Source organism: Thalassophryne amazonica, chromosome 3, assembly GCF_902500255.1.
Source record: "Thalassophryne amazonica chromosome 3, fThaAma1.1, whole genome shotgun sequence".
Lineage (NCBI taxonomy): Eukaryota > Metazoa > Chordata > Actinopteri > Batrachoidiformes > Batrachoididae > Thalassophryne > Thalassophryne amazonica.
This window is the reverse complement of record NC_047105.1, coordinates 119207437-119220012: the sequence shown is the minus strand read 5'-3', so window position 1 is coordinate 119220012 and position 12576 is coordinate 119207437. Positions and strand designations below refer to the sequence as shown.

Sequence of the window (12576 nt, the reverse complement as noted above, 5' to 3'; positions counted from 1 at the left end):
GAGCTTGAGAGGTGCGGCAAAAATGAGTGGGTAAAACTGCCAAAAGATAGATGTGCCAAGCTTGTGACATCATATTCAAGAAGATGTGAGGCTGTAACTGTTGCCAAAGGTGCATCAATAAAGTACCGAGCAAAGGGTGTAAATACTTATGTACATGTGATTTCTTAGTTTTTGACAACATTTGTCATTATGGGGTTTTGTGAGTAGAATTTTGAGAGAAAAAACAATTTTTTTCCATTTTGGAATTAGGCTGTAACATAAAAAAAATGTGGAAAAAGTGAAGCTGATGTTTTTTGATTCATATTCTTTGTATTAGCATCCTTGGACCTTGTGTAAACATGGTGTTAGCTGTGTGGACTTGTGTGCTTAGTGTCGCCGATAAAGTTCTGTTTAGATTAATCCTGTACTCCAGTTTTGCTGGTTTTATGTCATTTGCAACAACAGATACTGGGTAAATGATCAAATTTATAATGACTGTAAGCCACTCGACAGATGCACCAATAAATTCAGCCTACGGTAGGATGTTTCGACTAAGAATGGTTGGTCAGGTCTAGCTCCTGCAAATGGTTTGCTAATTAGTGTTATTTCAGCCTGTGTATGCAGGAAAATAATTAAAACAGAATATTTTTTAAAAGAGGAGAAGAAACACTCCAATCAATGCTGTATTCCACTTTGTTCAGTTTCATCTGATTCTAACACTACGTTTTTACTGATTTCTGAACACAGACAAAAAGACTCTCTTAGCGGCAGCGCGTAGGTTCTCTCCCTGGTAAAAACAGCTTGTGTTAGCAGCAGCACAGAGTTTTCATCCCCAGTCAAACAGCTGACACAGATTTTATTTTATTTTAATTCTAAAGTTGCAGAGAATTTAGCCCAGTGAAGCATATAAACAGAGCAATGACTGAAGGCTAGCATTTACTCTTGTTTCATGTTACTTAGTCAGTTAATTATTGTCTTCTAAACTTGCAGTTGTGTGTATATACAGCAAAACCTATTTAAATCCTTTATCTAATTTGCATGCTGGGATTTTCATCATTCTACAAATCTTATTAACATTGTTAATGTTCAGTTTTGGAAACTCTTGCAGTTGGTGCAGAACATTAATGCTATAGGTCCGGAAACAATGGAGCAGTACTAAGTAGAACGTGTAGCCCATTCTGTAAATTTAAGAGCCTAGGTCTCTAATATGTTAAATTTATCCTTGTGCCACCTAATTATGAGCGAGGCCCACCCATGAGGATATTTCTGCCTATATGCACCCGGAGAAGATCCCAAACAGTGACTAGTTACTGGAAAAACAATCATTTGTCCACAGTGTTACAGCCCACGCAGGCTGGCTGACTGATTTGTGGACTCACCTGGAATGATCCTCTGTGATCTGTCCACAGTGTTGTAGCACACGCAGCTGTTTCCGCAGGGGAATACCACCGTTTGTTCATCAGTGAAGCACAAATTATTCTTCACACCTGCCCGCACACCGAAGGTAAAATGGGGTTCCACAGCAGTCATAATTCTGCGCTGAGATTAAAGAAAAAATAAACTTTTATTATACCTATTCGTCCTCGACAGACCGCACAGACAGCTGACCGACACAGGACAGGTACAGCTGTGTTAGAGTCACGTTGCTAAGCAACTGCTGACATTTCGCGAGAACGTTTTTTTCCCCTAAACCTTTGAGTGTGTCCACTGTGTGATTCTGATTACTGTTTATTAATCTAGCACTTTGTTATTAATCTAACATTAATTCTAGCTCAACAAAGTTTCACTGATATATTTTGTTTTGGTTTTTTTCATTCGCAGAGCTCGTATTCTCGCGAGATATTTTCCATGTGAAACTGAAGCTTTTGCATCACCGGATAACTTAATAAACGAGGAAGATATTCTTGTTTAAGAAAGTAAGATCGATTCCTGTACCTCCAAGGAAAATTAGATGTGTAATAAAAGAGGGGAGTGAATATTATTTTATGCAGTGATTAATATATATTTTGAAAACAAACAAACAAACAAATAAATAAAAACTACTGATGTAACCTATTTTCACCTTCAAAAATATCTAATTTATTTTGCCAGTAAAACTACATAATTCATCAGATTTTCATAGCAGGCACACAAAACAGAGGATCTCTTTATTTTAGGAGGGGGAAAGTATTATGCACCCAAGAATTTTGATAACAATGCAGCATTTATTTATTTAATGTCAGTGGAAAAGCTCTGATGGGCTGGTGCCCTATCCAGGATGTACTCGTGATCGCTGGGATAGGCTTCAGCTCCACCGTCAGTGGCGGCTGTTGAAAAAAAAAGTCTTGGTGGGTCTGCTGTGCCAATAGTCGTAAAATGACTACAATTCCACAATAATCATTTCATGTCCTTCTCAAAATCAGGAGTTTCACAGATAAAGTTAACCATTTACAGCTATATTCGGCCTCATTTATCCTTTGGAAAGGAACTGTATCAAATACAATACAACACTCAAGTTCTTGAGCAAGGAACATTTCACCATTTGACACTAATTACACACACAGTACACCAAACTGTACTGTACTGACATTTTCATCCAAACTGATCCCAGGTTTCACAATGACACCAACTTTAACAGAATAGAAAATATCACCAAATTTAGACTCTTTCAAAATATGGAAAAATTCCTCAATTGACAAAAGAACATTATGTACATACGACAATGTTCACACCACCTTCCAAAAAGAGAGGGAGTGAAAGAGAGAGACAGAGAGAGAGAAAATTAAGGTAATATTTTGCATGAACATTACTGAGTGGAATGGAGGCAAAATAAAGAAGCTAGAATAACTTAAATAATTCTGCTAACAAATAACACCAAAATCTTTAAATTAAATTGGTTAAAATTAATTAACAGTGTAGAGGACAAAGCAAAGAGTTGAATCTTTGTCTCATCAGACCAGAGAATTTTGTGTCTTATGGTCTGAGAGTCCTTCAGGTGCCTTTTGGCAAACTCCAGGTGGGTTGCCATGTGCCTTTTACTAAAGAGTGGCTTCCGTCTGACCACTCTACCATACAGGCCTGATTGATGGATTGCCGCAGAGATGGTTGTCTTTATGGAAGGTTCTCCTCTCTCCACAGAGGAATGCTGGAACTCTGACAGAGTGACCATCGGGTTCTTGGTCACCTCTCTTTTTAAGGTCCCTCTTCCCCAATCGCTCAGTTTAGATGGGCGGCCAACTCTAGGAAGAGTCCTGGTGGATCTGAACTTCTTCCACTGACAGATGATGGAGACCTTCAAAGCAGCAGAAATATTTCTGTACCCTTCCCCAGGCTTGGGTCTGGAGGTCTACAGACAATTCCTTTGACTTTATGCTTGGTTTGTGTTCTGAGATGCACTGTCAACTGTGGGACCGCATATGTAGACAGATGTGTTTCTTTCCAAATCATGTCCAGTCAGCTGAATTTACCCCAGGTGGGCTCCAATTAATCTGTAGAAACATCTCAAGGATGATCAGTGGAAACAAGATACACCTGAGCTCAATTTTGAGCTTCATGGCAAAGGCTGTAAATACTTATGTACATGTGATTTCTTAGTTTTTTAATAAATTTGTAAAAATTTATTTGTAATAAAGAACAAAAAACTTTTTGTTCACACTGTCAATATGGCGTACTGTGTGTGGAATGTTAGGGATTCTGTGGTGTCATGGATGCACTGACATGCAGCACCAGTGCCTGCTCTCAGGCATTGACTTGACTGTAACGATTATCTTTTATTAAAAACATCACTTTTACAGCCATTTCTCTTGAGAGAAATCAGGGGATGGAAACACAAAGATTTTGAAGTATTGATTTATTTTTTCATTCATTGTAGTTTTTCTGCTTTGAATTGTATTATTATACCATAAACATCTAGTTCAGCATATACTGTATTATACCACCTATCTATGTATGTATCTATCTGACATATTGGTTTTTAGGGGAAAACATTGAATGCAATGAAACATTTTATTTTGTAAATATAATTTATTATTGTGACAATAATAAAAAAAAAAAATCAACCACAAAGTGCACATGCATGTTGTTTGTTTGCTGACTGTCAGCATCAGGATCTTCTGTCATTTTCAACCTGCACAAAAAGGAAAAAACAAACAAACACATTCAGACTTTCTACATGATGTCAGTTACTAAAAACAAGAGCCACATGTATGAGTGACCTCAACATACAACATGTATGATCTGTGTGTTTCTCACCTTCGATTGCAGCAAATAACTGAAACAATACTTCACATGGTGATACAAGCACCAAATCCAGCACAAACTCTCCTTAGACATTGCTCTTTTGAAAAAAAAAAAAATGACAGGCTACTAGAATTTTCAATAGGTGGCAATGTAGGGGTCAGTTGAAAAATTACACAGGGGTTAAAATATAAAAATATTCCAATCATATTGAAGACTACGAGGGCTGTCCGTAAAGTATAGGTCCTTTTTATTTTTTTCAAAAACTATATGGATTTCATTCATATGTTTTTACGTCAGACATGCTTGAACCCTCGTGCGCATGCGTGAGTTTTTCCACGCCTGTCGGTGACGTCATTCGCCTGTGAGCACTCCTTGTGGGAGGAGTCGTCCAGCCCCTCGTCGGAATTCCTTTGTCTGAGAAGTTGCTGAGAGACTGGCGCTTTGTTTGATCAAAAGTTTTTCTAAACCTGTGAGACACATCGAAGTGGACATGGTTCGAAAAATTAAGCTGGTTTTCAGTGAAAATTTTAACAGCTGATGAGAGATTTTGAGGTGATTCTGTCGCTTTAAGGACTTTTCACGGTGCGAGACGTCGCGCAGCGCTCTCAGGCAGCGTCATCAGCCTGTTTCAAGCTTAAAACCTCCACATTTCAGGCTCCATTGATCCAGGACGTCGTGAGAGAACAGAGAAGTTTCAGAAGAAGTCGGTTTCAGCATTTTATCCGGATATTCCACTGTTAAAGGAGATTTTTTTTAATGAAAGACGTGCGGACGGGTCCGCGCGTCGGGACGCAGCCAACGCGATGCTCCGCCACAGGAAAAACACCTCCGTGTTGATAACCATTTGTAAAATCCAGTTGGCTTTTGATGGCTTTCAGTGGAGTGAGTATATGAGAAATTGTTTATCAGCTGGAGATGTTCCAACTTGTCCTTAAGGCTTCCAGCAGAGGTGTTTTTCCTGTGGCGGAGCGTCGCGGCGGCTGCGAGCCGACGCTGTAATCCGCCCGCACGTCTTTCATTAAAAAAATCTCCTTTAACAGTGGAATATCCGGATAAAATGCTGAAACCGACTTCTTCTGAAACTTCTCTGTTCTCTCACGACGTCCTGGATCAATAGAGCCTGAAATGTGGAGGTTTTAAGCTTGAAACAGGCTGATGACGCTGCCTGAGAGCGCTGAGCGACGTCTCGCACCGTGAAAAGTCCTTAAAGCGACAGAATCACCTCAAAATCTCTCATCAGCTGTTAAAATTTTCACTGAAAACCAGCTTAATTTTTCGAACCATGTCCACTTCGATGTGTCTCACAGGTTTAGAAAAAATTTTGATCAAACAAAGCGCCAGTCTCTCAGCAACTTCTCAGACAAAGGAATTCCGACGAGGGGCTGGACGACTCCTCCCACAAGGAGTGCTCACAGGCGAATGACGTCACCGACAGGCGTGGAAAAACTCACGCATGCGCACGAGGGTTCAAGCATGTCTGACATAAAAACATATGAATGAAATCCATATAGTTTTTGAAAAAAATAAAAAGGACCTATACTTTACGGACAGACCTCGTATACCACATTATTTGACTGATCATAAAGATTCCAAAAAGGTATAGTTTGGGCTATCTATGACTGAATGTTATGGAGTTATGGGGTAAAAACTTTAAGAATGGTAACAAAAGCCAATTTCAGTTTGTACAGGGGTCAAAAGTTAAAGCTGCTCCATTTTTAGTAAAAAATGGTGCAAAGTGTTGATTGAGCTACTTGGATTAATGAATGGAATAGTTTTGACTGTGATGAATGTTTGGTCTCTAAAGTAAAGGTCAAATAATGTTGACGTCCATTGAATTCTATGACATGTGACATATGTTACCCCGTAACGTGATAACGAAGCATGATACATGGTGCAAACTATTCCGTTTTAAAACCGTATTAACTCAACCAATAATTTGCATCACCTTTGAACAAAACTGGAGCAACTCTTAACTTTTGACCCCTGTACAAACTGAAACTGAACTTTGTCACCATTCTTGTTGTTTTTACCCCATAACTCTATAGAATTCAGTCATAGATAGTCCAATCTTTACAATCAGATAAATAATGTGGTAGAATTTTCAATATGACTGGAGCATTTTTATATTTTGACCCCTATGTAATTCTTCAATTAACCCCAACGTGGCCGCCTATTGAAAATTCAAGTGGCCCGTCGGTTTTTTCAAAAGAGTAATATCTAAAGTGTACTTTTGCCAAATTTGGTGCTTGTATCACCATTTGAAGCATTCTTCTGTAAATATTCTATTATCTGCTGCACTATTCCTGACAGCTAACCCGTGACCCAGACGGTAAAACATGTTTTTCCTGGACAGTCAGAGAATCCCATTGCAGACAGGCAACAAACAGCACACCATCCGTTAACACGCTCACTGACACGACTAAATCTGCCTTTTGTTTAATTCCAGGGTGAGGGGTAAGATATCCTAGGATATCTTCCCACCCGGGAGTTAGATATCCAGGGGGGTAAGATATACTGTTACACCAGTCTGGCTGACAGACTTTCTCTTTGTGCCCTGCAAAAAAAAAAAGAAAAAAAAGACACTTGAGACTTTCTACATGGATCAACTGATAAAAACACATCTGACATTTTCACTGACAACATGTTCGATCTGTTTACTCACAGTCTTGCTGGAGCTCATAATGTCAGTTGCTCAACTCTTTCTGCTGTCGGCGATATTTTTTTTTTCTGTTTCATAAAGCGATTTCCACTGCAAACAGACGAAAACACACTGTCAGTCAACACGCTCACTGACATGTTCTGTGCCACCACAAGGCGGCGCTGCTCCTGGCGAAACAGCATGAATGAATTTTGGTGGTTTTTTAATGTGAGGTCTGGGTGGGGAAGGACTGGTGGAGGAGTGTCAGTGATGGTGGGGATGAAAGATGGTTGACGAGAAGGATTGGGAGGAGGGGCCTCGCAGGTGGGAGGAGCATTGGTGTAGGGAGGGACCATGGGAGGAACGCTATATGTGTGCAGGACAGGAGGGTCTGGAGGGACTTCCAGAGGCCCAGCTGTGTCCTCAGGACAGATAAAGTGTTATGTGTCGGATGCAGCTCGGAGAACCGACCAGCGTTTGAAGGACCCAGTATGAAATAAGCAGAGCACGGTACAAAGGCTAACTGAATTTAATACATAACAGTGATACAAAAATAACAGAAAGTGCGGTCTGGCGTGGTGTGCTCCCAGCAGCGCTAACGGTCCGGAGCCAGGAGCTGTTCGGACCCAAGGACCCCGCCGACACCCCCCAGGTGGCTGCAACAAACCGAGTCTGTGAAAGAATTATGGTAATTACATTACCATTATGTGAGTCCACACTCTACACACAGAGAGAACACTTAAAGGTGTACAAACAGCAAACACTTCCTGGCTTGATTACTAATCAGCTTCCCAACCTGCAGGCATGGAACATCCAGTTCACAAAACTCCACTGCAGTGGAAGCCGATACATGACTAACATACAGCTCAATATAATAAAGGTGTGAGGGACACCACATTTACTGACTGTATAAATGTTAGTCACAAAATCTAACGTACCTCAGGAAGTGTGCTGACGAGCATGAGACCTCACCCCCTCCTCTTTCACAGACCGTGCATCAAACCCTGGACGTTCTCTGCATCCACTGATGATGAGATGGCTCCCGAGACGACAATCTCACCCGTCTGGTCACAAGGTCGAGTCTCTGGCAAATAAACACTGTATACTCCAGTCTTAAATGCCACCATGTTCCAATCCATATAGATGCACCTCAGCTGTGAGTCCTGACGAGCCGCAGGTGATCAGGGTGAGGTCCTGATAACCTCAGCAACACAGCCACTCAGTCCCAAATGCAAGCCACCTGGAAGGAAAAACAAAAGACAGAAACAAAAAGGCAGCCAGGCCCCCCAGCCATGCAACATAAAGTTCAGGATCAGGAAATCACACCAATCCTGGAGAAACAAGCAAACACAGTGAGTTATGACAAAATGTCCTCTGTCCATGTTTGTCCTAAATCTGCCTTTTGTTTAATTAAAACTATTCATTACAACAGCTGCTTCTTTCATTTACAAAGTAAAGTATCATTATGAGCTACGACACTCTGGCCTCCTGTCCAGGGTGAACTCCTCCTCACGCCCTATGACTGCTGGGATAGACTCCAGCCCCCTGTGACCCTTAATTGGGCAGAGCAGTCTCGTTTGAGGGCGGGCGCTAAAGGGTTAAAATATGACGCATATGATGCAATAATCCTACATCCTGGGACAGTCCTCTCTGTGTTTCTGGGCAAATTACACGGAAAACAAAGTGAAAATACAAAGAAAGAGTGATGACGTAGTGGAACATGGACATGTTTTGCGGTTTGTTTATGACCTGGAGCTCAAATGTGTTGAGGTGGCTGTGCAGGTGAGAGAACACAACTACTGTGGTTAGCTGTTGTGGCTAACACCTACCGACATGACCTCTCCCATTTGTCTCGTCTTCCCTTCTCCACTGGGAACTGAAAAAAAAAAAACCCTGCACTTTTTGCAACTGCTTTTGGATTGCGGTCAAAAACAAAACAGTATACCATTTACCCGTGTGACCTTATGCTGTGTTTGTGTTGCACAATGGGAGGCTGTCCCCACAAGTGGTCAAATCCTGCGATATCACACAGGGGTTCACTTATTATTATTAATATGTTCTATGTTACTGACATTAATGAAAGAAGCTCATCACTATCTGTGTATATATATATATACGAGTATATCATCAAACAATAATTTAAAATTGAATAATTGTTGCAGGACCTCAAAGTAATGATAGACTAGTTCACAATTGTTGTTATGATTTATTTTTAACGATAATATTGTAATAATGTTTTTGGTTTGTGCCTTCGTTTACCATTGAGTGAGCTTGCGATGGCGGCGCTCATATTACTTGACCTTTTATTCCTGGTGCTGTGAAAAGGACTGTGCTCAAAGAGAATTTCACTGTAGAGCAATGTGCAATCAAAGAATGCCTGTGAGTAGCAAGAGAAGCCACACATGAAGTAGGTCAAGAGTACAAACCATAACATGGAGGTTTGTATGAAGGCAGACCCTCTGATCTGGAATGAGCCTGAAAGACCTGTGGTCCCCATGTCCAAGGTTGTAATGATATACTCTTGACCTACTTCCTATGAAGGCATCTTGCAGGCATTCTTTGAAAGGTTTGTATTCCATAATAGGGTGGTTAATGACAGAGTAGTAATCCAATGTTGTAGTGAATGCCAGTATATTTGTAATCTAGATGTCCTAAGCTTTCTAATGATACCAAATTTGGGGGGGGGGGGGGGGGGCACGTAGGACCATGCTAGCCCATTGCCCAATTCTTCTCATGGGTGAATTTAGGAAGTCATTGAAAGCTTGGATCTTACTCTTGATCCAGGACCATCCCAGAACCAGATACTCTGACTCTTCACACGGATTCTTAAGTGCTGCAATTGGGATATGCATAGATTTCGCAATGATCACATCACTGTCTGCAAAGTCAAGGTCAGTATGTCCTTGCTTAATAAAGGTCTCCCGTGACCCTTAATTAGGCAGCACAGTCTCGTTTGAGGGCGGGTGCTAAAGAGTTAAAATATGACGCATATGATGCAATAATCCTACATCCTGGGACAGCCCTAAACCACTGTTTCTACAACCCTCCTAATACTCAGTCCATGTGAGTGTTGAACAGAGTAAGAGCCAGAACACATCCATGATGAACCCCAGATTCAATTGGGAGGAATTCGGAGGTTTTGCCCCTGCTCCATGCAGCATACGGAGTACCTGTGTATGGGCCACTAAGGTGCCCAGTAATTTGTTGGCGATTGCATAAATATTTAGGATTTCCCAGAGTGCCAGTGCATATAAGAATCACCGTTTTATGTATTTATACTTAGCTCTCGTGTAGCGGCTGCACTCTGCGTTGTGTTGTTATGACTCCGCCCAATCGCTCCCCTCGGGACGCAAACTCACGATCTCCAGCATGGGAGTCAGACTCTCTAACCAGAAGGCTAAACCCTGGGCTCTGGCCTTGTGACCAGAGAATCCTTTTGAGCTGTTGGGAGTGAGGTTTACTTACTACATATGCACAGCGACACCTGCTGGCCTCTATTACACTCGTAGGATTTGGCTTTAACAATAAATTTGAAATGGACACAATCAAGAAAAGGGGTGAAATCACTGGAAACGGTCAATGATTGGCATTTTTCAATCTTACATGTATTTTTTCTTGACAAAAGCTTGACTACCAAGATAGCAGGAGTTTTGTTTATTTAGTCTCTGATTAATTGAGTAATTGCTTCAGCAAAATTATATATTAACTATGTTATAAAGTAATAATGCATAAGGCGCTGCTGTAAATGAACAGAATAAGGTGTTCAAACTGAAATCACTTAAAAGTGTAAACAGTAACTTTCATCTGTTGAGTAAAACTTTTATAACGCCACAATCAATCAGCTTGTCAAAAAAGGTGTCTGGTCCCCTAAAAATCAAAACAAAACAAAACAAAACTGTACTTTGAGCACATTTGGGTTTCCATTTATTTAAACTCAGAATACCAGAAAAAACATCAAAGATAGCATTTTTGCTAAAACTGTTAACATATATGATGTGCATGTTGCTTTAAATATCAGAGGTGTCTCCATGGTAACCAGACAACAATTCTTCTGCTGACGTTGTAGCACTAAACTGACGTTGATGTGAGAAAACACACAGACCTTTAAATCAGAAAGACATCAGCCACCAAACTGTCAACACCTTTGGAGAAATAAGCAACATTTGTCTCAGTTTTGTCAAACAGGTAAACTGAAATGATTTAAATGACATAAATACACACCAAATTATGAATAAGTATTGTATGTAAATTAGTAAGCTGCTGTAAATGAACAGAATAAGGTGTTCCAAACTGAAATCACTTAAAACTGCAAACAGTAACTTTCATCTGTTGAGTAAAACTTTTATAACGCCACAATCAATCAGCTTGTCAAAAAAGGTGTCTGGTCCCCTAAAAAAAACAAAACAAAACAAAACTGTACTTTGAGCACATTTGGGTTTCCATTTATTTAAACTCAGAATACCAGAAAAAACATCAAAGATAGCATTTTTGCTAAAACTGTTAACATATATGATGTGCATGTTGCTTTAAATATCAGAGGTGTCTCCATGGTAACCAGACAACAATTCTTCTGCTGACGTTGTAGCACTAAACTGACGATGTGAGAAAACACACAGACCTTTAAATCAGAAAGACATCAGCCACCAAACTGTCAACACCTTTGGAGAAATAAGCAACATTTGTCTCAGTTTTGTCAAACAGGTAAACTGAAATGATTTAAATGACATAAATACACACCAAATTATGAATAAGTATTGTATGTAAATTAGTAAGCTGCTGTAAATGAACAGAATAAGGTGTTCCAAACTGAAATCACTTAATCAAAAGTGCAAACAGTAACTTTCATCTGTTGAGTAAAACTTTTATAACGCCACAATCAATCAGCTTGTCAAAAAAGGTGTCTGGTCCCCTAAAAAAAACAAAACAAAACTGTACTTTGAGCACATTTGGGTTTCCATTTATTTAAACTCAGAATACCAGAAAAAACATCAAAGATAGCATTTTTGCTAAAACTGTTGATTAACATATATGATGTGCATGTTGCTTTAAATATCAGAGGTGTCTCCATGGTAACCAGACAACAATTCATCTGCTGACGTTGTAGCACTAAACTGACGTTGATGTGAGAAAACACACAGACCTTTAAATCTGAAAGACATCAGCCACCAAACTGTCAACACCTTTGGAGAAATAAGCAACATTTGTCTCAGTTTTGTCAAACAGGTAAACTGAAATGATTTAAATGACATAAATACACACCAAATTATGAATAAGTATTGTATGTAAATTAGTAAGCTGCTGTAAATGAACAGAATAAGGTGTTCAAACTGAAATCACTTAATCAAAAGTGCAAACAGTAACTACACAGCTTTTCCACATTTATCAGAGGTGATTTTTCCCATGCTCTGGTAAAATATCTATTTTAAAGTATCATTTATGAAAACATCAGGAGCTGATCAAGACTGACCCTGATTTGAACCTGTCTAATTTGAAAAATTAGGCTTCACTAATGTTGAGCCTATAAAAACTATAATTCACCAAGTTAATGTAATCACCTGTTTGCATTACACATGTTTGTATTTGGACCAGTTCATTGTATTCGAAACACCTCCAAAATAAACCTTTACACAATTAGTTCAAATCCATAAGTTCAGTGGTCAAATACTACATGTGTTTGTGTTTTTCTTCTCTTATCTGATCAGGTTTCACCCCTGCTTACTATAATCTGGCACTGAATTTCA

General features: G+C 39.8%; 1 protein-coding gene across 1 annotated transcript in view; it reads right to left on the bottom strand.

The window, feature by feature from the left end:
• The window catches only part of cfap57 (cilia and flagella associated protein 57), a 97277-nt gene extending 95621 nt beyond the window's left edge, over positions 1–1656 (bottom strand). The window contains exon 1 of the mRNA XM_034167376.1: positions 1359–1656. Within this exon, the coding sequence (XP_034023267.1) occupies positions 1359–1509 (151 nt within the window). The 5' untranslated portion in view covers positions 1510–1656. The remainder of the gene's footprint in view (positions 1–1358) is intronic.
• Between the last annotated feature and the right edge of the window lie 10920 nt (positions 1657–12576).